This window comes from Mizuhopecten yessoensis, unplaced genomic scaffold (assembly GCF_002113885.1).
Source record: "Mizuhopecten yessoensis strain PY_sf001 unplaced genomic scaffold, ASM211388v2 scaffold7491, whole genome shotgun sequence".
NCBI classification, from domain to species: Eukaryota; Metazoa; Mollusca; class Bivalvia; order Pectinida; family Pectinidae; genus Mizuhopecten; species Mizuhopecten yessoensis.
Window position 1 is genome coordinate 461666 of NW_018407074.1, and position 27197 is coordinate 488862.

The 27197-nt window shown below is 34.6% G+C and overlaps 1 protein-coding gene across 1 annotated transcript; it reads left to right on the top strand.

Moving 5' to 3' along the window:
* Positions 1 to 27113, top strand: LOC110453713 (glycogen [starch] synthase-like). The gene is made up of 15 exons (XM_021502798.1): positions 1 to 189; positions 1914 to 2095; positions 3165 to 3356; positions 4482 to 4667; positions 5794 to 5938; positions 6586 to 6703; positions 7795 to 7915; positions 12128 to 12294; positions 12449 to 12527; positions 14948 to 15061; positions 15613 to 15739; positions 16283 to 16440; positions 17788 to 17889; positions 19131 to 19211; positions 20233 to 27113. The coding sequence occupies exons 1-15, from the start codon at positions 45 to 47 to the stop codon at positions 20404 to 20406; spliced, it is 2091 nt and encodes a 696-aa protein (XP_021358473.1). The 5' UTR covers positions 1 to 44; the 3' UTR covers positions 20407 to 27113.
* Positions 27114 to 27197: the final 84 nt, after the last annotated feature.

Genomic DNA, 27197 nt, shown 5'->3' on the forward strand with positions numbered 1-27197 from the left:
ACCTTGACCCCGGAATGACCTCAAAGTGACAGTTGTTCGGAAAGATGTCGATGCGTCGGCGAAACAGTTTCTACAGGACGTTTAAGAACGTCTCACCAGAATATGATGACTATGTTAAAGACAGAGGATTAACTGCTTCTGCACAAAACAAATGGGTGTTCGAAATTGCATGGGAAGTTGCAAATAAAGGTAATGTCGGTCCGCACGCTCGATGTGTATTGGGTAACCTACATCAGTACATGTGGATCACCAGGCTATCACATTGTGTGTGCATGTTTTACTTGCTCATAAAGTTATTAATCGTTATATATTTAAAGACATTTTCCTATTGACACGTCCATGCTAGTTGCGAAACAGTTGTCATCTATTTTCTATTCATACCTATTTATCTGCGCTTTATTCTTACTCTTAGACATACTATGTGAGAAGATATTATTTGAACCAATTAACGTACAGGCCCAGTACACTGCCGATTGAGCGTTTCACCTATGAATTATAGCCGTATTGAGCTATATTTTCTCAGATTTCAATTTTCATTATTTAAAGCAAAGTCGCATAAAATAAGGTTTATGGTAATGTTGACTACAAAAAACATACAGTTAAGATGTTTATTTTCATTTTTCATAAATGTAAAATTTCTGATTTTTTTACATCCTTATTTTTAAAAAAGATTACTCATATTTAATGTCTTTTGTTATCTACCTAATGATAAAATCTTCTTTTAAAATCGACTTTGTTTCGTTTTCCTTAAAAAAGAATATCACATGAAAATAGCTCAAAAGAACTACTGTATTTCAGATAGGTCAATAGAGCTAGTATAGGCTTTTCAGCTATATAGCTCAATCGGCAGTGTGTACTGGACCTGACGAAGACTTTGTATATTGTCGACTTGGTATCATCGATATTCCGGACTGACTGTGTCAATGATCAAACAAAATAGTAAAATTAGCCTCAACCCTAAAATGCATAGTGCATTTGGTCCAAACTACATCATTTATGTACACATTGGGTCAGGTGGACTGCTGTACCTGAGGGTAAACGGCTTTTGTCACATACACAAATGTACATGTAGTAGCATCCCGAACTTCCAAGAAATGTTGCAAAGACTTTACTGTTCAGAGTTTAGATACGACCAATCCGAATGGCTGTATGGGTACAGCCTAGCCTTCAAAATTGCTAGGCAAAAACATGTCTTATGTACCTATTTTCCAATTGGCTTTTATTTATTTACATTGCATACGTCGTAGTTTCCAATAATGGCATGACACGACGGGAGAGAAAGAATATGTTACTTATCTTGGGTGTTCTTTGAAAGGGCTGATCTAATTCCCTCTACGCTTTCTGCGCACACTACTATATCATCCAGTTGGTTCCACTCAAGTGATGTTTTGATGAAGAAGGAGTTCTTCTATGCTTCCTGTTTGTATCCTGGGATGATTAATGGCATTGATTTGTTGACAATGTTCCTGTTTAATGTTGCTGATGTTTCATAGTTCACATAACGCTTTGTGTTTGTTTTTCGCGTCCTTCCAGAGTGCTGGATTATCTGATGTGAGGGTAGGGCTGGTATAAACCCCTCAACTACTTTGTACATGAATACTAGCCGCTGTGATTTCCTTCTGTTTTGTAAGGTTGGTAGTTCAGGTGGCTTTTATAGGGTCAAACAGTCATAAAACAGATTGTGGTGGACAGGGAGTGTAGATTTATAGAGGACCTGTCACCATAAACTTATCATGACACAAGATTAAATTGTTATAATGTTTAGTAGTATTCGGATAATAACCAGGTAATGAGTTAAGTTGAGAAAAATGTATTAAATTGATTATCAGATGATATATTCCCATGAGAAAATGTAAGTTGTTTACTGGAAGTATGATTATCACTGGTATAATTGCTATAATTTATTTTAACAGTTGGGGGTATCTACACAGTGATCAAGTCAAAGGCACCTGTGACTGTGGAGGAACTGGGAGAGCAGTACTGTCTACTTGGTCCGTATAATGAGTCCTGTGTCCGTACTGAAGTCGAGCTGCTGGAGCCGCAGACTTACATGTTCCGAGAAACGCTGCAGACTATGCGAGATGCAGGCATTAAGGTGCCAATCTAACTCTCCACCTGAAAGCCATATATCACAAAAAAGTTTAGTTTAAACTGCCGTAAACCACAGACTTTTTAATCTAATTCTGTGCCTAAACAAACTGAAAAGCTGTGATTCAAAGTGATATATTCTGCAGATCTGTTTCCTTCATTAATCAATTGGTTTTGTTCATTCAGAAGTCATGTGTTTTTGGCAATCTCAGAATTTATGGACGTTTTTCTTGCTTTACAATTTGGAATCAGTGAAGCAAACTCTTTTGTGTCAAGCTCCATATTAATAACTGTTTATTTTGGATGCAAATTGTTGCGAAAGTATTGATTTCCATCACTCACAACAGAGACGTATACACATTCTGGCTTTATATCACATGCAGTCTATGCTCACAATAAGCATTCAAATTACTGAGACAATGTTTTTATATATATATTTTACATAATATCCTGAGGAATCAAAATAATTGAATATTTTATTTGAATATAACCATTAAGTATCAACTTCCTTCCCCACCCAAAAAAGTTTCACCCTTAAGTTTTCTTTGAATTATTTTTTAATTTTAATACAAGACATCTTTATCCTTATCCATTTCTATTACATGTATTATGTCAGCAAACTACCTACGCAATTTCTATTTAGATATGAACAGATTATTTCAAGAAAAATGTTTGGATGATAGATAATTGATTATTATGATAAAAAATCAGTTGAATAGGCTCGCCAATGACAAAGATTACATTATTAATAGATAATTGATTATTGATGAAAAGCCATAAATAAAAATTTGTCCTACATAAATTTATCGTCAAAATGCAACTAATAGGGTTGAGAACTTATATATGCATTCCATTGAGTTACAATACTACTATTTACCAATTATTAGCTATTATTACGCCGGTTAATGATGTACATGTATTTCATTTGTAATCTTCTAGTAAGATGGTGCTAAAACACTTTCTAAGGGAGATAACTCTTTTTAACACCTTTTATATTGTGTAGTACATGTATTAATGTAAGGTAGGATATATATCCTTATATTGTTTTGAGTTTAATTAATAAAGTATATGTTCAGGTTTATTTCGGAAGATGGTTGATTGAAGGATACCCAAAAGTGGTACTTTTTGACATCGGATCTGCAGCATGGAAATTGGATGAGTTCAAACACGAGTTATGGGAGAAGGCAAACATAGGAATACCTTGGCATGATCGAGAATCTAATGATGCTGTCATCTTTGGTGCGCTAGTAGCATGGTTTATTGGAGAGGTATGCTTGTGTAACAGGTTATATATGAAAGACATTTTGTATGATTGGTTTTATTTCTAAACTTTAATTCTATGTTCTAAGTTCTAGCAATCGAAGGTCACTATGGATAATTTCCTTATTTAGGCCAATCCATTGCAGGAGTATGAAAACATATTATTTGCATTGAAAGAAAAATACTGTATTTTCCTCATTTAAAACACATGATCTAATTTACTCTTAAAACACCGACTACCTGTTGTGTTTGAACCAGAAAAAATCCCATTTTGTGGAGAAGCATGAAGATAATCATGAATATAATCATAACATATTTTAACTTCAATCCAGAGCAATATCCTTTCCACTGAAATATTTGTTTTGAGTGTCCAGATTCTATTTTTCGTACTGTCTTTGGTTATTATAGTCCCCCCTCCTCTGAATTTTAATTTCAATTTTATGGTCATCACACGGGCTGTGTGTTGGCCTTTAAAAGCTATTTGAGGTTAACCAAAATTATTAAATCCTTCGTCATATTATCAGGTTAAAACCCTCTAATAGGGTCAGGTTTATTACAAAGATGACTGTTGTATACGTCATATCTGACGCACAGACTAGTTATTGGTCTTGCATAAGCAATTAACAATGTCAATGGGAGTGTCATTACTCGGTAATAGACCATAGGCAAGTATACAAGAGCTGACCATCTGTGTGCCATCAACATACCCAGGAAATGTCACTATTAGTTTCTGGTTTCCATGCCCAGTTGAGCTTATCCTAAACCATCTTTTATCTAAAAGGAACAAGGGTAGTTTTCCTGATATTTCAATCCATATGTCCTTGTTGGGCATTGTCCATGTTGCCTATGAAAACCATCACTGTAATAAAATAGATGTAAGTGTGTTATCCACTTCGCTTCCCAACCATCTCTTTAGTCATCTCATTCTGAAGACAAGAATCAATCAATGAGATTGTCAATATGGGAAATGAAATGCTTGGCTACATTGAACATTTTCTTTGTGATGGCACACAGTTATATTTATTTATTTCTTGACAAAATTTCTGGGATATATCCCATTGTCACTATTAGGTTGTGATCATGACCGCTCTTGTTAAATGATCACTGTACTAATTTAATGTTATGTTTGACAGTTCAGGAAAAATTTAGATGGCAGTCCACTACTGATTACACACTTCCACGAGTGGCTGGCTGGGGCAGGACTAATCTACCTACGTACCAGGAAAGTGGACACTGCTACAATATTCACTACCCATGCCACTCTGCTTGGGCGTTATCTGTGTGCTGGTAGCACAGATTTCTACAACAACTTAGAAAAGGTACGACCAGAAAGAGCAATTAAAGAAAAAGTGTAAATGTAGTTCTACAACAAATGTTTTTTAATGCTCTGAAATTACTTACTTACTTAATGATACTTAATGATATTTTCCAGCAAAGGTTCCATTCTAAGGATCCTCTTTGCTGGACTCATAAATGTTAAAAATTTAAATGTCAAACAGTAATATGCAAGGTACTCTTAAAGCTGCAACAACAACAACAACTGAGATCACAACTTATTATATTTCAACATGGTAAGATTTACACACAGACCATTGAGCTACAATATCCAAATCTCTAAGATGAGTGTAGCTGTTGGATATACCACAATGGTGATGTAATGACACTTTTCTTTAGGTTATAACATAAACCATGCATTGATGATTTATGCATGCAGGTGCATTCGTTTTTCACCAAATCCTGTCTATGCCACACTTTTACAAAGCCTCCCCTGTATTGCAAACATAAAAAAGTAAGTCGTGTATGAATTTTCTTGGATGAATTTACTTTGTGGAAGGAAAATATCCATGTTCATCATATTTAAAGGATTCTGCATTCTTCCCCCTTAAACTTGCACAACATGACCACTGGTTGTAGTTTCCAGAAATTATGACATCGGTTATGACATCAGCTTTAAAGTTTGAAAACAAGACATCACGTGACAAATGTTTGAATATGTAAAATAACAGTCCGATTCCAATAATTGGATGATCCTGATCACATCTTATAGGCACTGAAGTAGACACAAAAGTAATTTCAATTTTAATTTCATGTGATAGAATAGATAAAATCAACGTATGTTGATATTTATAATGGTGAAATATATAACTCAGGTTTTGAAAAGTTTGACAATTAATTAACTTAGCTGGTGCAGTATCGGTTAATTTACCCCAAGACAGTTTCTTTTCCTTGCTATATTTCACCATAATACATCTATATTAATTCTTCAGTAACTGTATGTGCGAGTTGTATGTGTTACAGTGTAGATTAATTCTTCAGTAACTGTATGTGTGGGTTGTATGTGTTACAGTGTTGAATAATTCTTCAGTAACTGTATGTGTGAGTTGTATGTGTTACAGTGTAGATTAATTCTTCAGTAACTGTATGTGTGAGTTGTATGTGTTACAGTTTAACCTTGACAAGGAAGCAGGTGACCGGCAGATCTACCATAGGTACTGTATGGAGCGGGCGGCAGTTCACTGTGCTCATGTCTTCTCCACTGTATCCGAGATCACTGGTATTGAGGCAGAACATCTTCTAAAAAGAAAGCCTGGTAAGGGACTAGGGAGATTTAACTCATTCACCCCTGAAGACACATTTAAACTCTTTTAATTCAATGGTTGGAATAGTTTATTATGGAATTTCAGGGGTGAATGAGTTAAACACAGACTCACTATGTATTTGTAATAAAATGACATTGCCACTGAATTTTGTTTTCATAAAACATTATTTCTTTAACAAATATTTTCTGTAAGAGTTAATAGTCAATTGTTGTGGAAAAAACTCAAGTCTGTTTTGTGCCTGGAGAATAATTTCAGATTAATAATATTCTCATTTTGTGTCATTTTTGAAGCAAGGTAACATATAGAAATCACTTGGTTGTTGCAATATCTCTTGAAGTGACTATAGATTTTCTTTCTACAAATTGTTTTAGCATCAATAACCTTTTAAGGTTTAATTAAGAAAAAAACTCAATATCAATTCTTGTTATGAATTTTAAGAGACAGATATGAAAAATTCCATAATCTATTTTGTACAAAATCGTTAATGGTAAAAAATATTATAGAACATGATTTGATTTATCAAATATTTTTTCGTATGAAGTGTGATAATAATTGTTTTTTTCCATCAAGTTATTTCAATATGAAAAATCATATTATAAAAACTAAATTATACCAAATATTTGTATTTTGTTTCCAGATGTGATTCTTCCAAATGGTTTAAATGTTGTCAAGTTTAGTGCTATCCATGAATTCCAAAATCTCCATGCAATTTACAAGGAAAAAATCCATGATTTTGTTAGAGGACATTTTTATGGGTAAGTATGAATGTGATGCCTCTACTGACAGGCTGATAGGAATATTCATTAGAATTTTTCCAAGTTGTACCTCATTTTGCTTAGCGATTTTAGGAAAACTAGAATTTCTAACTCTTATCAAATTGAATACTGTAGTTGGACATACAGCAGCTAGAAAAATAAAAGAAGTAAACAGACTAAATGGGGGTTTGCCATTATCACAAATAGTAGAAAATATTAAAAGTGTTGGAGAACCAACTTAATGATAAGAAAAGGAGTCTAACGCCCTGTAGGGATGGTTGGTGGAGGTCTCGGTGGAGGAATCCCAGGTGGATACCGGAGTAATACTGTATTCTAGTAGAGCTTATAGAAGGGAGATAAATACAAGTAAGTAAGAGAAGGAGTCTAACGCCCTGTAGGGATGGTTGGTGGAGGTCTCTGTGGAGGAATCCCAGGTGGATACCGGAGTAATACTGTATTCTAGTAGAGCTTATAGAAGGGAGATAAATACAAGTAAGTAAGCGATGGAGTCTAACGCCCTGTAGGGATGGTTGGTGGAGGTCTTGGTTGAGGAATCCCAGGTGGATACCGGAGTAATACTGCATTCTAGTAGAGCTTATAGAAGGGAGATAAATACAAGTAAGTAAGCGATGGAGTCTAACGCCCTGTAGGGATGGTTGGTGGAGGTCTCGGTGGAGGAATCCCAGGTGGATACTGGAGTATCCTAGTACAGCTTATAGAAGGGAGATAAATACAAGTAGGTAAGAGAAGGAGCATCAACACCAAGGATTCCATAACTGTAGGTTTTCTTAGTTTACATGTTTCGTATGGCTAGGCCAACCGTCATCAGAACCAGGTCAAAATCAGGTTTGATGACGGGTGGCCAAGCCATCTGAAACATGTCAACTAATAAAACCTACAGTTATGGAATCCTTGGTGTTGATGCCCCATCTCTTACCTATATACGTTTTACAGAAATAAAATGAGAATTGTAGGACAGATATTATAAAATAGTTACAATTTTGACTAGTAAAGTGCATTTCTTTGCCATGTAAGTATTATGTTAGTATCTTAGACCATAGCTATAATTTTTTATCTTTTCCTTTTCACAGGCATTATGACTTTGATCTAGATAAGACTCTTTACCTATTCACTGCGGGGCGATATGAATTTTCCAACAAAGGAGCTGATGTTTTCATAGAGGCTCTAGCACGACTCAACCACTTCCTGAAGGTAAGTGCAAAAATAGTGACTCAGCTTGACTGGACAAATATCTAAAGTTAATGTGTATATAGTGACTCAGCTTGACTGGATCAATATCTAAAGTTAATGTGTATATAGTGACTCAGCTTGACTGGACCAATATCTAAAGTTAATGTGTATATAGTGACCAAGCTTGACTGGACCAATATCTAAAGTTAATGTGTATATAGTGACTCAGCTTAACTGGACCAATATCTAAAGTTAATGTGTATATAGTGACTCAGCTTGACTGGACCAATATCTAAAGTTAATTTGTATATAGTGACTCAGCTTGACTTAAACATTATCTAAAGTTAATGTGCATATAGTGACTCAGCTTGACTTAAACACTATCTAAAGTTAATGTGTATAAAGTGACTCAGCTTAACTGGACCAATATCTAAAGTTAATGTGTATATTGTGACTCAGCTTGACTGGACCAATATCTTAAGTTAATGTGTATATAGTGACCAAGCTTGACTGGACCAATATCTAAAGTTAATGTGTATAAAGTGACCTAGCTTGACTGGACCAATATCTAAAATTAATGTGTATATAGTTACTCAGCTTGACTCGACCAATATCTAAGGTTAAGTTGTATATAGTGACTCAGCTTGACTGGACCAATATCTAATGTTAATGTGTATATAGTGACTCAGCTTGACTTAAACACTATCTAAAGTTAATGTGTATATATATAGTGACCTAGCTTGACTGGACCAATATCTAAAGTTAATGTGTATATAGTGACTCAGCGTGACTGAACCAATATCTAAAGTTAATGTGTATATAGTAACTCAGCTTGACTGGACCAATATCTGAAGTTAATGTGTATATAGTGACCTAGCTTGACCTAAACACTATCTAAAGTTAATGTGTATATAGTGACCTAGCTTGACTGGACCAATATCTAAAGTTAATGTGTATATAGTGACCTAGCTTGACTGGACCAATATCTAAAGTTAATGTGTATATAGTGACCTAGCTTGACTGGACCAATATCTAAAGTTAATGTGTATATAGTGACCTAGCTTGACTGGACCAATATCTAAAGTTAATGTGTATATAGTGACCTAGCTTGACTGGACCAATATCTAAAGTTAATGTGTATATAGTGACCTAGCTTGACTGGACCAATATCTAAAGTTAATGTGTATATAGTGACCTAGCTTGACTGGACCAATATCTAAAGTTAATGTGTATATAGTGACCTAGCTTGACTGGACCAATATCTAAAGTTAATGTGTATATAGTGACCTAGCTTGACTGGACCAATATCTAAAGTTAATGTGTATATAGTGACCTAGCTTGACTGGACCAATATCTAAAGTTAATGTGTATATAGTGACCTAGCTTGACTGGACCAATATCTAAAGTTAATGTGTATATAGTGACCTAGCTTGACTGGACCAATATCTAAAGTTAATGTGTATATAGTGACCTAGCTTGACTGGACCAATATCTAAAGTTAATGTGTATATAGTGACCTAGCTTGACTGGACCAATATCTAAAGTTAATGTGTATATAGTGACCTAGCTTGACTGGACCAATATCTAAAGTTAATGTGTATATAGTGACCTAGCTTGACTGGACCAATATCTAAAGTTAATGTGTATATAGTGACCTAGCTTGACTGGACCAATATCTAAAGTTAATGTGTATATAGTGACCTAGCTTGACTGGACCAATATCTAAAGTTAATGTGTATATAGTGACCTAGCTTGACTGGACCAATATCTAAAGTTAATGTGTATATAGTGACCTAGCTTGACTGGACCAATATCTAAAGTTAATGTGTATATAGTGACCTAGCTTGACTGGACCAATATCTAAAGTTAATGTGTATATAGTGACCTAGCTTGACTGGACCAATATCTAAAGTTAATGTGTATATAGTGACCTAGCTTGACTGGACCAATATCTAAAGTTAATGTGTATATAGTGACCTAGCTTGACTGGACCAATATCTAAAGTTAATGTGTATATAGTGACCTAGCTTGACTGGACCAATATCTAAAGTTAATGTGTATATAGTGACCTAGCTTGACTGGACCAATATCTAAAGTTAATGTGTATATAGTGACCTAGCTTGACTGGACCAATATCTAAAGTTAATGTGTATATAGTGACCTAGCTTGACTGGACCAATATCTAAAGTTAATGTGTATATAGTGACCTAGCTTGACTGGACCAATATCTAAAGTTAATGTGTATATAGTGACTCAGCTTGACTGGACCAATATCTAAAGTTAATGTGTATATAGTGACCTAGCTTGACTGGACCAATATCTAAAGTTTATGTGTATATAGTGACCTAGCTTGACTTGACCAATGTCTAAAGTTAAGGTTTATATAGTGACTCAGCTTGACTGGACCAATATCTAAAGTTAATGTGTTTATAGTGACTCAGCTTGACTGGACCAATATCTTTAGATAATGTGTATATAGTGACTCAGCTTGACTGAACCAATATCTAAAGTTAATGTGTATATAGTGACCTAGCTTGACTTAAACACTATCTAAAGTTAATGTGTATATATTGACCTAGCTTGACTGGACCAATATCTAAAGTTAATATGTATATAGTGACCTAGCTTGACTGGACCAATATCTAAAGTTAATGTGTATACAGTGACCTAGCTTGACTGGACCAATATCTAAAGTTAATGTGTTTATAGTGACTCAGCTTGACTGGACCAATATCTAAAGTTAATGTGTATATAGTAACTCAGCTTGACTTAACCAATATCTAAAGTTAATGTGTATATAGTGACTCAGCTTGACTGGACCAATATCTTTAGATAATGTGTATACAGTGACTCAGCTTGACTGGACCAATATCTGTAGATAATGTGTATATAGTGACTCAGCTTGACTGGATCAATATCTAAAGTTAATGTGTATATAGTGACCTAGCTTGACTTGACCAATATCTAAAGTTAATGTGTATATAGTGACTCAGCTTGACTGGACCAATATCTTAAGTTAATGTGTATATAGTGACTCAGCTTGACTGGACCAATATCTAAAATTAATGTGTATATAGTGACTCAGCTTGACTGGACCAATATCTAGAGTTAATGTGTATATAGTAACTCAGCTTGACTGGTCCAATATCTAAAGTTAATGTGTATATAGTGACCTGGCATGACTTAACCACTATCTAAAGTTAATGTGTATATAGTGACCTAGCTTGACTGGACCGATATCTAAAGTTAATGTGTATATAGTGACTCATCTTGTCTGGACCAATATCTAAAGTTAATGTGTATATAGTGACCTAGCTTGACTGGACCAATATCTAAAGTTAATGTATATATAGTGACTCAGCTGGACTGGACCAATATCTAAAGTTAATGTGTATATAGTGACCTGGCAGGACTTAAACACTATCTAAAGTTAATGTGTATATAGTGACCTAGCTTGACTGGACCAATATCTAAAGTTAATGTGTATATAGTGACTCAGCTTGACTGGACCAATATCTAAAAGTTAGTTTGTGTTGACATATGGAGTCAGCTCAATCACTTTCTTAAGAGGTAAGTATAGTATACTATAAACATACATATTTTAACAATAATGTTATTTTAATGGGTTCATGCTATAATTATTGGGCTAAATTTAGTGAGCCCTTATAATGTTTCTGTATTAAAATCTATTGCATAAGTGTGTGTACACCAATTCATTATTCACTAATCTGTTAAAATTTGATAATGTGCTAAAATTTGAGAGCGCTAAACATAGAAGGATGTTAACAGTAATGTTTGGAGGCTCTCAATCGGCCAGCTGAACTTATCAGAAAAACAAATCAGCTGATAAACCACTCAATGAAACATAGAATATTTTAATGAAGTTCTTCTTATCATCATCTCAGTCATTAAAAGAATCATATTTATTAATGTATTCCGTCTTTGCGTGTTGCAGAGTTATCTTCTCTTGTGAGCAGGTATTGATTATTGCGTCATTTGTTTGTGAAAAAACGACGTTATTTTCTCACACAAACCAATGACGTAACAATCAATACCTGCTCACACGAGAAGATTACTCTGCAATACGCAAAGACAGAATAATAGAACCTATCAAATCTTTCAATACCTACAATGCAGTGATTTTTTGTCACAGTACTTCCAAATCAAACTTTGAGATTGTGAGAAGTAAACACCATACCATACAACTTATCATGTTTCACCTTTCTCCTACAGAGTTGTGGAAGTGACATGACTGTGGTAGCATTCCTAATTTTCCCAGCCAAAACAAATAATTTTAACGTGGAGTCCCTTAAAGGCCAGGCAATTGCTAAGCAGTTAAAGGATACAGTCCAACATGTACAAAACCAGATTGGCAAGAGGATGTTTGAGATCTGTCTTAGGTAAGGATGAGATATAGATACAAATATTCAAACAATGGATGAGGTACACACTTAATCTATTAGAAATCTTAAATTTAATGCATGACAGCTCAATTGCTATCTTAGTTAGTTGTCATTGAGTATAGAAAATAAATCTTTTTGTGTTCTTTTATAGGGGAAATCTACCAAAAGGGGAGGACATACTTTTACAAGATGATGTTGTGAAGCTGAAGAGGTGTATATACACAGCTCAGGTAAAAGGACTACTTTTTCTCACTAACTTTATTATAAATACAATCATAAAGGCGATAAAATGGTTTATTACATGCTGGTGTTTATATACACTGTTAGAAATCTAATATTCACATATGATTTGTTAACTTTTGTACATTAAATTCTTTGGTTTAAAGGATTTTTTTTTTATACACATAATACATTTGGTTCAATAAATTTATGCTTGATATATACTTCAAATAAAGAAATGGAGGCCGAAACAAGTATCGAAGACTTAGGGTAATCTATCACCAAACAGTAAAGTTAGAGGGTAATCTATCACCAAACAGTAAAGTTAGAGGGTAATCTATCACCAAACAGTAAAGTTAGAGGGTAATCTATCACCAAACAGTAAAGTTAGAGGGTAATCTATCACCAAACAGTAAAGTTAGAGGGTAATCTATCACCAAACAGTAAAGTTAGAGGGTAATCTATCACCAAACAGTAAAGTTAGAGGGTAATCTATCACCAAACAGTAAAGTTAGAGGGTAATCTATCACCAAACAGTAAAGTTAGAGGGTAATCTATCACCAAACAGTAAAGTTAGAGGGTAATCTATCACCAAACAGTAAAGTTAGAGGGTAATCTATCACCAAACAGTAAAGTTAGAGGGTAATCTATCACCAAACAGTAAAGTTAGAGGGTAATCTATCACCAAACAGTAAAGTTAGAGGGTAATCTATCACCAAACAGTAAAGTTAGAGGGTAATCTATCACCAAACAGTAAAGTTAGAGGGTAATCTATCACCAAACAGTAAAGTTAGAGGGTAATCTATCACCAAACAGTAAAGTTAGAGGGTAATCTATCACCAAACAGTAAAGTTAGAGGGTAATCTATCACCAAACAGTAAAGTTAGAGGGTAATCTATCACCAAACAGTAAAGTTAGAGGGTAATCTATCACCAAACAGTAAAGTTAGAGGGTAATCTATCACCAAACAGTAAAGTTAGAGGGTAATCTATCACCAAACAGTAAAGTTAGAGGGTAATCTATCACCAAACAGTAAAGTTAGAGGGTAATCTATCACCAAACAGTAAAGTTAGAGGGTAATCTATCACCAAACAGTAAAGTTAGAGGGTAATCTATCACCAAACAGTAAAGTTAGAGGGTAATCTATCACCAAACAGTAAAGTTAGAGGGTAATCTATCACCAAACAGTAAAGTTAGAGGGTAATCTATCACCAAACAGTAAAGTTAGAGGGCAATCTATCACCAAACAGTAAAGTTAGAGGGCAATCTATCACCAAACAGTAAAGTTAGAGGGTAATCTATCACCAAACAGTAAAGTTAGAGGGTAATCTATCACCAAACAGTAAAGTTAGAGGGCAATCTATCACCAAACAGTAAAGTTAGAGGGCAATCTATCACCAAACAGTAAAGTTAGAGGGCAATCTATCACCAAACAGTAAAGTTAGAGGGCAATCTATCACCAAACAGTAAAGTTAGAGGGCAATCTATCACCAAACAGTAAAGTTAGAGGGCAATCTATCACCAAACAGTAAAGTTAGAGGGCAATCTATCACCAAACAGTAAAGTTAGAGGGCAATCTATCACCAAACAGTAAAGTTAGAGGGCAATCTATCACCAAACAGTAAAGTTAGAGGGCAATCTATCACCAAACAGTAAAGTTAGAGGGCAATCTATCACCAAACAGTAAAGTTAGAGGGCAATCTATCACCAAACAGTAAAGTTAGAGGGCAATCTATCACCAAACAGTAAAGTTAGAGGGCAATCTATCACCAAACAGTAAAGTTAGAGGGTAATCTATCACCAAACAGTAAAGTTAGAGGGCAATCTATCACCAAACAGTAAAGTTAGAGGGCAATCTATCACCAAACAGTAAAGTTAGAGGGCAATCTATCACCAAACAGTAAAGTTAGAGGGCAATCTATCACCAAACAGTAAAGTTAGAGGGCAATCTATCACCAAACAGTAAAGTTAGAGGGCAATCTATCACCAAACAGTAAAGTTAGAGGGCAATCTATCACCAAACAGTAAAGTTAGAGGGCAATCTATCACCAAACAGTAAAGTTAGAGGGCAATCTATCACCAAACAGTAAAGTTAGAATGTATTGTAGCAACATATTATGATATTGAACAAATTAACTGAAAAATCTTTATCATTAGTTCATTTGCTGACAACAACATATTGGCTAAGTGTCAGGCCTAAATTAAACTATTGCTTGTTTGCCAAGTTCCAACTTTGCAAAGTACACCTGTAGGTTTTATTTATAAATACTTGAATTATGATTGAGAGGGAGCTGTTTTGATTTGCAAATAAAACTTATCACAAATACTATGCTAAATAAATTGCAGGTTTAAAATTTATGTATTTAGTTTTGTATTGTTTGGTGGTATATTATGACATAAATCAGAAAAATAATTTCTCTGCCATATATAGCGACACAGCCTGCCTCCCATCTCGACACACAATGTAGTGGACGACTGGAATGACCAGGTGCTGACCTCACTCCGCAGGTGTAAACTTTTCAACAATCGTGATGACCGTGTCAAGGTAGGTCATCACTAATAGTAGCAATGTCAGAGTAAGCCTCTGGTGAATGTTCCAACAATAATTGTACATCACATGTCGAAGTGGCACAGTAGTCTATAGCTAGCGGTAGGATGCTGAGCTCATGACCGAAGGGTCGCGGGTTGGAGTTCCGTCATTGCACTGTGTTGTATCCTTGAACAAGAGACTTTACTCTGCTTGTTCCAGTCTACTCAGCTGTAACTGAGTATGTGGTTGGGCAGTACTGGAATAGTTGAATGCTAGCCATGAGCACCAGAATGGCAGCACCAGCTGTATGCTCCCCAGGTAGTTGAGAAAGATATTTGCTGGTAGCAAATGCCCAATTACCACAAATAATAATTTGTGAACTGCTTTGAGACGACCTGGGATGTGCTAAAGCGGTACAAGAGAACCTCAAATTATTATTTTTATATGTCATTATCTGTTGTGTAGGATATAAGATTTACAGTAAAAGTTGATGCTCATGCTTAAGTTCTTCTTTACCAAACATTAAGAAGTTTCTTGCTGATCTCATTTCTTTACTTGATGTCCAGGTGATCTTTCACCCAGAGTTCCTTAACTCCACCAATCCACTGTTTGGTCTGGACTACGAGGACTTTGTACGGGGCTGCCACATGGGCGTTTTCCCGTCCTACTATGAGCCGTGGGGATACACACCAGGTAGGGTTGACATTGCTTCCTTAGCATGCAATCAAACTTAACCCTTTTATCACTGTAGACCATAATGGACTCATCCAGATCAATGCATGGTAGAGTTTATTATAGTTGCATAGGGGTGAAAGGGTTAACCACACACTGTAACTGACCTATTTCTAGCTTAATTAAATGTTGATCATATAGTCCAAGATATCAGTGTCTTCTGTTGTCCTTTGTTTGGACATTCAAAAAATATGTGATTACAGGACATATAATAATGATCTAAACAGTCATGTTGCCTATTTATGAAATCTACTTAAATTAATAGAGTAATACTGGTTAGTATAAATGGCGTATAAGGTATTTGTGAGAGTAACTAAGTTTATTGGAGTGGTTGCCTCATGTTACATGTACAGCTGTCCTGATCTCTCCCAAGCTTTGTCAGTAATAAATAGCCAGGGTATGACGGTCAAAGCAAAGGTAACTAAACTGTAGGTTAGTGTCAGTGGTAGTAGTGTGGTTGTTGATTAACATTGATGTGAACTTAACTAAAACTTAAACTTTCAGCGGAGTGTACTGTGATGGGCATCCCTAGTATAACAACAAATCTATCCGGGTTTGGCTGTTTCATGCATGACCACATAGTGGACCCCAAGTCTTACGGGATCTACATTGTAGACAGACAGAAAAAAGGTTTAGAGGACTCCATACAGGAGCTGTCCCAGGTAATCATTGTAACGATGACCTGCATCGTGATATTTGACATACATTGTCATATTTCAAATCCATTATATGGTTTGACCTACATTGTGATGTTGACTTACATTGTTTTGTTGACCCATATCGTTATTTTGACCCACATAGTTGTAATGACCTACATTGTTTTGTTGACCTACATTGCAATTTTGACATGCATAGTGACATTCAATCCCCATTGTGACATTTGACCAATATTGTGACCTTTGACCCACATTATGACATTTGACCTACCTTGTAGTGTTAACCTACATTGTTTTATGACCTTAATTGTGATATTCAATCTATATATTTTGTTGTTTGCCAACATTGTGATGTTGACCTATATTGTATGTTGATCTTTATTCTTATATTGACATACATTGTGACATTTGACCTACATTGTTATGTTGACATATATCATAACTTGACCTACATTGTGATGTTGACCTATTGTTTTTTTTTAACATACATTGTGACATTGGACCTACATTGTGATGTTGACATGTATTGTGATATTTGACCTACATTGTGAAGTTGACCTATTGTTATGTTGACATACATTGTAGCTTGACCTACATTTTGATGTTGACCTGTTGTTATGTTGACATACATTGTGACGTTTGACTTATATTGTTAAATCATTCTTCACTGTTTCCTACATTTTGCAATGTTGACCTATATTCTTATATTGACAATCTTTGTGATATTTGACCTACATTATTATGTTGACATACATTGTGATTTGACCTACATTGTGATGTTGGCATACATTGTGATATTTGACCTAAATTGTGACATTTGACCTACATTGTAACATTTGACCTATTGTTATGTTGACATACATTTTAGTTCGACCTACATTTTTTATGTTGACCTGTTGTAATGATGTCATGATGATCTTCATTGTGATGATAACCTGCAATGTTGAACTGATGTATATTGTTAGCTGCCACTAAAACAAATGGTTGTACAATAATGATTTCTTCGTTACTGATTAAAAACGCAGGGAAAACATTGTCTCTTGTCAATTTTTCTCGACATGAGTTGTTCATAAGGCGTATCAAACTATATTATCATGAAGAATAAAGACAATTATAAAAAAAACTTACTTCACTAAATTGTCCCTTTAATGTGAGCATGAATATGATGTTACAATACATGTTGACTATTATGTGATGTTGCAGTACAAGTTGTAATATTATGGGATGCTTCAGTACATATTTGAATATTATGGGTTGTTTCAGTACATGTTGACTATTATGGGATGTTTCAGTACATGTTGTAATATTATGGGATGTTGTAGTACAACGTTTCAATATTATGGGATGTTACAGTACATGTTTGACTTCACATGCCTGTCAAGGAGACAGAGGGTTATACAGAGGAACAGAACCGAGCGACTCAGTGATCTGCTGGACTGGAAAAACCTGGGTGTGGTGAGTCTCTCATTTCACAATCCTTTAATTAGCGAGTGCTCATTTAGTAGTTATGCTTGTCTGACCATCAATGCTGCGCATCACTATAACTCCAGGTAGGAATTCCATGGAATGTTTTTTGTATGGTAATCAGTATGATACAAATCGTACTTTCACAATAACATTGTTACAATGTAATTGGGAAAGTAAAAATATTTACCAAGGAGTGTTATAATTTTCATTATTAACAGAATATATATATTTTTTTATACTTGTGATGCATTTATTATTTTGTTCCCCAAAATAAATCCATAAAATCAATAGTTTCAACTTAAACAGCGAAAAGTTTCATTCCAACGAGCTTAAGTTATTTAAATAAATTATCACCAGCACAGGTTATTGTTGTGAATGTAAAAGCAATTTCGTGATCATAAAGTATCTACTCTTTGAAAATAAAATTCCCAGAGACATAGGTAGACATATCATCACATATAAGAGCCTTTAGTCTTTCATAATATAACACTAGTATAGGAATCGAGGTGTCTGGTTTAACAATTAGTGATCATACCTTCTGTAAAAAATGCAGTGTGGGGGTTGGGAATTACACCGGAATCAGGTTATTGTTTGTCTGTCCTTCATCTTCATCTGAAATTTGTGAAACTCCACTAATGTAAACAAAACACTCTGTAATTGTGCTTTTGTGTTTCCTTTATTGATCTGGCTATTTTAATTAGAGTTATGCTCCTTCTACAAAATTATAAGCCAAACCTTTCCTGGACAGTGAGCTCTAATATCTTCAGAAACCTGCCTTATATATGCCTGAACCATTGTTTCACAAGTTTGTTTTAAATGTGATGTGTGAGACCTGTACCTAGTTTACCTACAAACGCCTATTACTACAGAAACTATTTTTTTAGATATTTTATAGGAGACATATATATATAGAGAGGAAATTACATTCCTCAAATGACCATATTGAATTTATTGAGCTGACTCTTTTAAGGTAAAAAGAAGTATTTTTTAATAATGAACAGTTTAAAATGCAATGAAATAATAATGACAAAATAAACATTTCAAATTTATTTAATAGCAAAAATATCAAAATTAATCAGAGAAAAATACAGTTGATATAGATCACAGTTTTGACCCATCGCAGCACCTTTAGGTTGTGTTACAAGTATGTATTACCGTACCGTATTCATGACATGGCCGTATGACATAGTAAATTGGGTCAGCTATGTGATAAACTACCTCCATTACAGTACTACAGGAAAGCCAGACATTTAGCAGTGACGCGGGCATATCCAGATGCAGAAGAGGGAGATAACATGTCTGAGAAATCGGTGAGTACAAATTAACGGCAGAGTAACTGGTGGCTAGAGTAGAACAATAGATATCAGTTAACTGGTGGCTAGAGTAAAACAACAGATATCAGTTAACTGGTGGCTAGAGTAGAACAATATATATCAGTTAACTGGTGGCTAGAGTAGAACAATAGATGTCAGTTAACTGGTGGCTAGAGTAGAACAACAGATGTCAGTTAACTGGTGGCTAGAGGAGAACAATAGGTATCAGTTAACTGGTGGCTAGAGGAGAACAATAGATGTCAGTTAACTGTTGGCTAGAGTAAAACAACAGATATCAGTTAACTGGCGGCTAGAGTAGAACAATATATATCAATTAACTGGTGGCTAGAGTAGAACAATAGATATCAGTTAACTGGTGGCTAGAGTAGAACAATAGATGTCAGTTAACTGGTGGCTGGAGTAGAACAATAGATATCAGTTAACTGGTGGCTAGAGTAGAACAATAGATATCAGTTAACTGGTGGCTAGAGTAGAACAAAAGATATCAGTTCTGAAATATTGTAATGAAGATATTTTACCCATGATGTATTTTTTAATTTCATTTCTTTATTTCAAAAATGGTAAACATTTTTTTCGAAAAAAGCCTGCACAAATTTATAAAGGAGAGAACTAAATATGTACTGGCTTGGAATATATGATGAAATAGATAAGGTTATAGGTTGGAGTTTTTGAAAGCTTGCAGGAAGAGTATGTCTACTGGTTGTTATACGGTAAGTCTATAGAGATGATTTTATTTATATTTGCGGGTTTGAAAGTAAATTTTGTGCATAGTTGATGCTATTTTTAGACTCTGAAACTGTACAAAGGAATGTTATTTCTGATTAATTACTCCGGTAGAAAGCACTTATTATATTTGTTGTGCTGAATGTGGAGTTAAGAGATAAGGATTACAATAGAATTAAATATTGTTGAAGTTGAAATGGATATTGAAGAAGACTCGTTTTTTTGCGTAAAATTTCCATCTGGTTGTATAACAATTAAAACAATCTGTTCACAGGGCAAGAAGTTCATGTATCCAAAGCCAGCATCAGAACCTCCATCACCATCAATGTCAAGGTCATCCACTCCTGCACCCTCAGATACAGAAGACCCGGACCATGATGACGATGATTTAGATGATCATGAAGATGATGATTTTGATGAAGATCCAGAGGCTGACCAGAACAAATAAATTGCCCTGACATTGAAGGGAGAGACCTTCAGTATGAGAGAATGTGACACTAACAGAGCATAGAGCATACCCTCAAGGGAGTGTGTTGTATCTAGTGAGTCAAAGGCAGTGTTGATGATTGCATAGACAAATTAATGGTTATTTATGAAGTCTTTAGTCTTTAGTTTTGATAGATCATCCTACAAGAAAAAATCACTTTTGATCGTAATATTGTCAATAAAGTACAGCTGATATGTCAACGATAAATTCATTGTAACTCATTTAAGTGACTAGATAGGATTGTGACGCATGTAACATTAGATATTTGTAGATAGAGTAAATGTTGATACCGGTAATGTCATGCTACAAGGTGTATTATTACTCCAGGCCTGAGGTAAGTAGTATGTGACTGGCAGTTGGTTATAAGTTAGGATAGGAGATGGTAATTGGTTTTTAATAGATTTTTTTTAATTTAAGAACTTTGTTAATCCTAACATCCAAACATGAAGCAACATGTTTCCTGTTAAAGATCTGATTCTACTGCACTTTTCCTTTCTGAACCCAATTCTTGTTAGAGATTGACCATTTCAACTGATTGCAAAATACTACAGATTCATTAACAGTAGCTGATTTTATTGACAGTTTTCAGCGAGCAAGGTATGAGAACTACATATAGATCCCCATAAGTTTTGGTCTTCATTGTAATGCACTTTTGAATTGGATTGAAACTTCAGATATAGAAGACATTATTTTTTATTGAAGATCAATATATTATTAAGCCCAAGTTTTTTTTACCATATTGTCCTCATAAGTCAAAATTACATTGCAAGTGGGGCCCTCCCAGATTACTTGCAGCTAGGTGATGGCATATTTCTAGATTACAAAATGTCAAATATTTTGAGATTCCATTCGAAGACAAATCTTGAATGTGCAAGTCTTTTAAGAATTTATGTTTGAAAATAACAAATTTATTAAATGTTTTTTTAAAATTACCTGGTAGAAACCACTGTAAATGCTGTCAATTGGTGTGACAATTTCAATTATGTAAATCAAGACACAAAACAACAAATATAAAAGTAAGACACATTTCTAATGAAGTCGCATAGAAGCTAGGGCAGCGGGGACTACTAGAAGGACATCGATCCATGGACCACAGCCGCTGCAAGCCTGTCCGCATCTGAGGAGCTGTCCAACTTCAGAGCGTGACCTGGGTGGGCAGGACTTAAGAATCTCTGAGGGCCCAGTAAGCGCCCACTTACCCCCTCAAGTCGACCGAACACTGACTTTGTCAGTGAAGTGTAAACTTTAAACTCATCAACCAACCAACCAACAATGAAGTCTAGAGATCAAAGGAAATCTGTCACTTTTGTTACAGTGTTCGGTCCCTTGACAGGGCCACATATTGACTTTAGTTACAGTGTTGCAGTCCCTTGACAGGGCCACATATTGACAATAGTGGTCACAATGTACATATTTAGCTTTCAAGATTATTTGCGATGCTAGCCAATGTTTTACGAGAGGTAGATTACCAATCTATCCATGTTATGGAGCTTTTGATGAGTGTTAGCAGGCCTTATCCTTGTTAGGATATACCTGTGTTTTGGCTAAGAATATACATTGATATGTAGATATTTGTGGTTTTATTATATTTTATGGAACAAGCTGTTCTGTTATTGTAGCATGGAATGTTGAAATAAGGAAGTAAGGTTTTCTTGTAGGGATAGGAATGTTGTGACAATCTTGAGCTATGCATGAGCGTGCTTGGAAGCTTGCTGATCTTATGTATTATAGAAGTCAATGAATGCTGTGTTGTTGATGTTGTGTACTTTGAGGTCTGAAACAAAAGCAGTGCTGAATTGTTGGAAGAAAATGAGTGTGCATTCAGTGTTCAACGATCCTTGTGCTATATTTCAGGAGATGTTGTGTGACTGAATCTATTCAGCAGAACACGCGTTGTCAACACAATGAAAAGTAGGCAGTGGAGTTATTTATCAATCTAAAAAAAAATCCTCAATGTTTAAAATTTCTGTCATTAGTTCATCCTACTCTGGTAGTTTATTTGTATTACCACAATATTACCTGTGAAAATCTAGCTGTAATAATGAGATGTTAAAAGGAGACAATTTGTGTGATTAGCACCACTGACCTATTTCTTGTTGTGCCATCATAATCCATATACAAAGTGTGCTCTTTCAATCTAAAATATATCTTTCCTGTTAATTATCATCTTTCCTGATGTTTCAGTGGTCACTGCAGGTTGTTGATAGTACAGTGTGTTTTATTGTCTGTCCTGATGTTTAGGTATTCACTGGTCATTTGCAGTATTACATATCATTCCTGAGTGTAGGCTCAGACTTTATGTAGCCCTTACTTGTTTTGTTTTGTTAAGGATTGACTTTGTGTCTTCAGAAGAGCTGTGCTGTTATTATGAAAAAGAATGTGATGTACAATTGTTGTTAGAAGTAATACAGAAAAACCTGCTATCTTACTCGGCTACATTCAGCACTAAATGTATTCTTTTATTTTTAAGCTAGTGAGTTAGCCCTTAGAACCCCTATTCCCGAGATCAAGTTGTTACTTTCTGTGTTCAGCAATACTTTGAAGTTTGTAAAGGTTCATTTATATTTATCTTACGATGACTACCTTTATTTTAGTTATTTAACAAAAAAAAAAGATAGCTTGAGAGTAAAATTCTGGTTGATATTGTTAGGTGGTACAATATATATGAAGTCAATGATGCCCTCATAGAATTCAATGTAAACATTGAGGGAGGAGAGATAACCCAGTACTGATTTTCACTGAAAATGATTGCAAAATGTGTATTCCTCTTATAATCAATTTTGAATGTTGGGGAATATGGCTTATTGCAAATGTTAATGTTTATAAAAAAATAAAGTGATTTATATTGCTGATATTAAATAACAACTATTCTAAGCATGTTTTGAGACATAAAACGTAAGGGAAGGATTTATTATATAAATATATAACGAGCCATGTCTTAACAATGGTTAATCTGTTTCTTGATAGTCCGGGAAAAGCCTGGAAATCCTGAAGAATTGTTATCATTTTTTTTGTTAATACAAAAAGAGTAACCAGTTCCACTGTGATAGTTGGTATTTCTTTCTATGCTGGTTAGGTGTTTTCTTTTCTGTTTTGGTAGTTTAGATTTGGAAAAGAAATGTTTTCATTTCTAAAGATGGCATTCATAGTTAGAACTGAGTAGTATTGTTGTTAGAATCTGTTAATATTAATATCCCCATCCACAAAAGTCTAGGGAGTTTATGCTCTGGTACAATCTCTGCAGGTCATGACAGGAACTGAAGGCACAAAGTCGGTGTTTCAGGTATAAAAGAACTGACCAATCATTAAGCTGTTACATGTCCTTTGAAAATTACAAAGGAGCGAAACCTGACCTCAAAGCCAGTCAGTTTTACTGTTACACTTCCACACACTGCTTCTGATACACATCAAAGGATCAAACTAGTCTAATAGTCTTATAGTCTAATAGTATCATCTGCAATGTAGCACATACAGATCCTTCATTTTATCGTGATGTATATATATTCCCATGGTGCAGAGAATGTAAATGAGCGTAACCCCTGAATTTTCAAGGATGTTTTACCCCAGTGCAAAGTGCTAGCTAAAACAAAATTTATTTTATGATTTCCCATAAATGTGTGATGTATTTCTTAACAGATTATGATATGGTGCTAAAGGATGCAGTTATAACCTTACAACTCTGCTCACACTACATAGTGTTGTGGTACACTAAATCAGGAGATCACTAGAATTTATCCTCATGTACACTGTGAGCCAAGATTTATCTACAAATGTTTGACAAGATGACCTTGAAATAAGTTGATAGACATTTAATACAATATGGATTATAACTTGTTTGTTATATTTGCAATGCTATTTAAATCATTGTTGTTTCACTGTATAAAGGAAAATGTTATCAATTATTCCTATTGTTTATATCAATGATGTGTGATGTTACATATCCGTGTTAATATTCAGGTTTAATCGGAGAGGTTAGAAATCTACATGATATTATCATTGTTGAAAATTAAATAATTATTGTTAAACCAGTTACAATTGAGTTTCAATAGTCCTGCCACAACAAACCTGGCCCTGGTATCATGAAACAATCTTTTCATGACGTTATCTGTGATTGGTTAAGTCAAAACTTACGACAACTCTAGACTTAAGATCATTTCATGATCATGATCTTACGGCCTGGATTTCCCACTATCAGCCGGTGTTTAAGGGGGGTTTCTATACAGAATTGTCCCAGCTATCCAGCTGTTTCAACAACAGCCATTTTTGCAGGGAACAAACATGGCTGAATTGTTGCATTGATTGCTGAACATATCTTTGCCTGTAAGATAGGGTTATTATTGTTGATGAATCGCCTGAATTTTAACTGTCTTTCAACTCTAAGAATTTCTGTATATGATACTCTATGCAAGTTTTTAGACTGGCAGTTCGGTTTTTCATCTGGAAGATTGGTCCAGAGCAAAATGTCCATAATAAAATATTCAGAGGAATGAACAAATATTTATCACTAAAAGTGAAAAGGCAATCCTTATTTAAATGTGTGGAAATTGAGTTTCCAGACTTGCAGTGTCCAGTACAAGAATATTGAAGATTTGAACAAGCAGAAAACTGCTGTTTATAGGTAAATATAAACAGCTTCCAACAATAATCTCAAACCAAAGCTTAATACAATACCTTGTATAAGTCATGTTACTCTGAAGTGTTAGTGAGAAAGGTAGAGGCAGATTTGGACCCTGAAGCATTCCTACACTTTAGTCCAAATATACTCATTTATACTGCCATATTGAGATGCAGTTTTACCATTATAATCATGGGGAGGTTATCATTATGGCTTGTTAAACAAATTTGATCTAATGTCCAGGAGACCTATTTGTTTTATAGACAGTTGAAATAGACTTAGTGTAGGACTGTTTCATGGTTCCAGAGCCTCAACAGTGTATTTTCATGTTTTTGTTTTGCTGCTTTATTGATAGAGGGTTTGGGCTTTTAATTATGTGGTATCCAATAACCTGATAACATTTTAGGTATTTCTTAATCAAAATACAATTAGTACTAGTCAGAAGTGCTGTTTTACTGAACATATAAATGTAACTTTTCTCAGCATAATAAAGAGAGTCACCCTGACTTTCACATAATTCCTGTTCTATGCAGAAGTCTTAAACATGATACGAAAAGTACACGTTTCATGTTTCATGTTGTTTCCTATGTAAGTTTTTAAAGTCATAGCAATTTTATAGTGTTAATTTCAAAGTGTTAAAGACGGGTGGTGATAAGTTCTAGTTCCTGTTTTGTAATATGATTTTATAGTACTAACCTTATATGCTAACTGTATAATGTTAGACATCTAGGATACTTATACAGACGTAATGATATATTGTTTTAAATAATTTTCATTATAAGAATGTTTACTAAGTCATGTCAGATGTTCCAATGAACCGTTCTTTAGATTGATTTTGTTTGGTTCAGACTGATATAATTATACTGTCTGTCTTTCTTAAAAAGTGTTTTTTTCTTGCAAATGATCCTGCCATTTTTGACGTAAGGGTTCAAATGTGAAAACATAGTGTATTAGAAACTCTATTTAATATGTGTATTGTGACATTTGTTTAGCTCCCCTGTTGACCAATCAGTGAGCTTATGCACTTGTGTCCATCTGTCATCTAGATAGTACTAGAGTCATGATTACTGTTAGGTGTCTTGGTGTGAAAGGCTATCAAATAAAATGCAATGACCTTGAACTGTTTTCAGTGTCACAGGTTTTAAAAAGTGTTAAAAAAGCTTCTACAGAACTTTAATGCATGTCATGATATTTATCCTGTAGCTTGAATGGAAAATGACTATCTTTACCTAATGTTTTAGGTCTGATATCAAATGCAGTAAAATTTTAAAAGCTACTTCTTCTACAGAACTATGAGGGCTACAGTCATAATGGTACCATATGTTGTACCATATTGAAGGCTGTTTTAAGTGTGTCACATTTTAAATGACCTTCCTACTTTCAAGGTCAACATAGGTTTCAAATGAGTCAGCAAGATGAGTGATAAGGCCCTTGTATTGTGTTATGTCAAATAATGTTGCATCTGTATAATTGAACAAAATATATTGTTTTGTCAATTTTGTTAATGCGTTGAATATATCCCTATGGTATATATTTTTTAGACTTATACTTATAGCAAATATTAACCTTGTTCTTTGGGGAAAAAAGCAGCATTAGTTTTCTTGCGCTAATTTTATGTGAAATCTGTTCTGCTTTTGAGAATTCCATTTAATATACCACTATGTTAAGTTGTTTAGATATAAGAGATGTTACAATAACACAGTATGTGTGTATGTGATACTACAGTGTGTGTCGTTACTGCTAGCCGGAAATTATTATAACTACATGTGTAAAATGTTACCCAGACTGTATGTCACAGTAAAATGTATGACGATAGTGTTATGTTTTAGACTAATGAGTACCCTGGTTTATTGGTATGACAGTCGTATATTTTCGTGAGTGTGTTTTCAGATATGCTCTCCTTGCCTAGGAGCATTTACAAGAAACACCATTATCATCTACATTGTACATCCTATACATTGTTACTGATGTGCATGTAAGATTGTTTAGACATATACACCCTATACTTCTATAATCTCAAAATTAAAAGTGCTGACATAGCTTTAATACTAAATCAGATTGTTGCGTTTTTTATCGCCAGTAAAAACAGACACTTTGTACTACATGAACCGAGAAAAGCCAGAGAATTCAAAAAATG

Coding starts and splice junctions, on each gene's coding strand:
- LOC110453713 (XM_021502798.1), top strand. CDS start 45: ATGTCGATGCGTCGGCGAAACAGTTTCTACAGGACGTTTAAGAACGTC. Junction 12,528..14,947: donor GGTGTATATACACAGCTCAG/GTAAAAGGACTA, acceptor TGCCATATATAG/CGACACAGCCTGCCTCCCAT. Junction 15,062..15,612: donor ATCGTGATGACCGTGTCAAG/GTAGGTCATCAC, acceptor CTTGATGTCCAG/GTGATCTTTCACCCAGAGTT.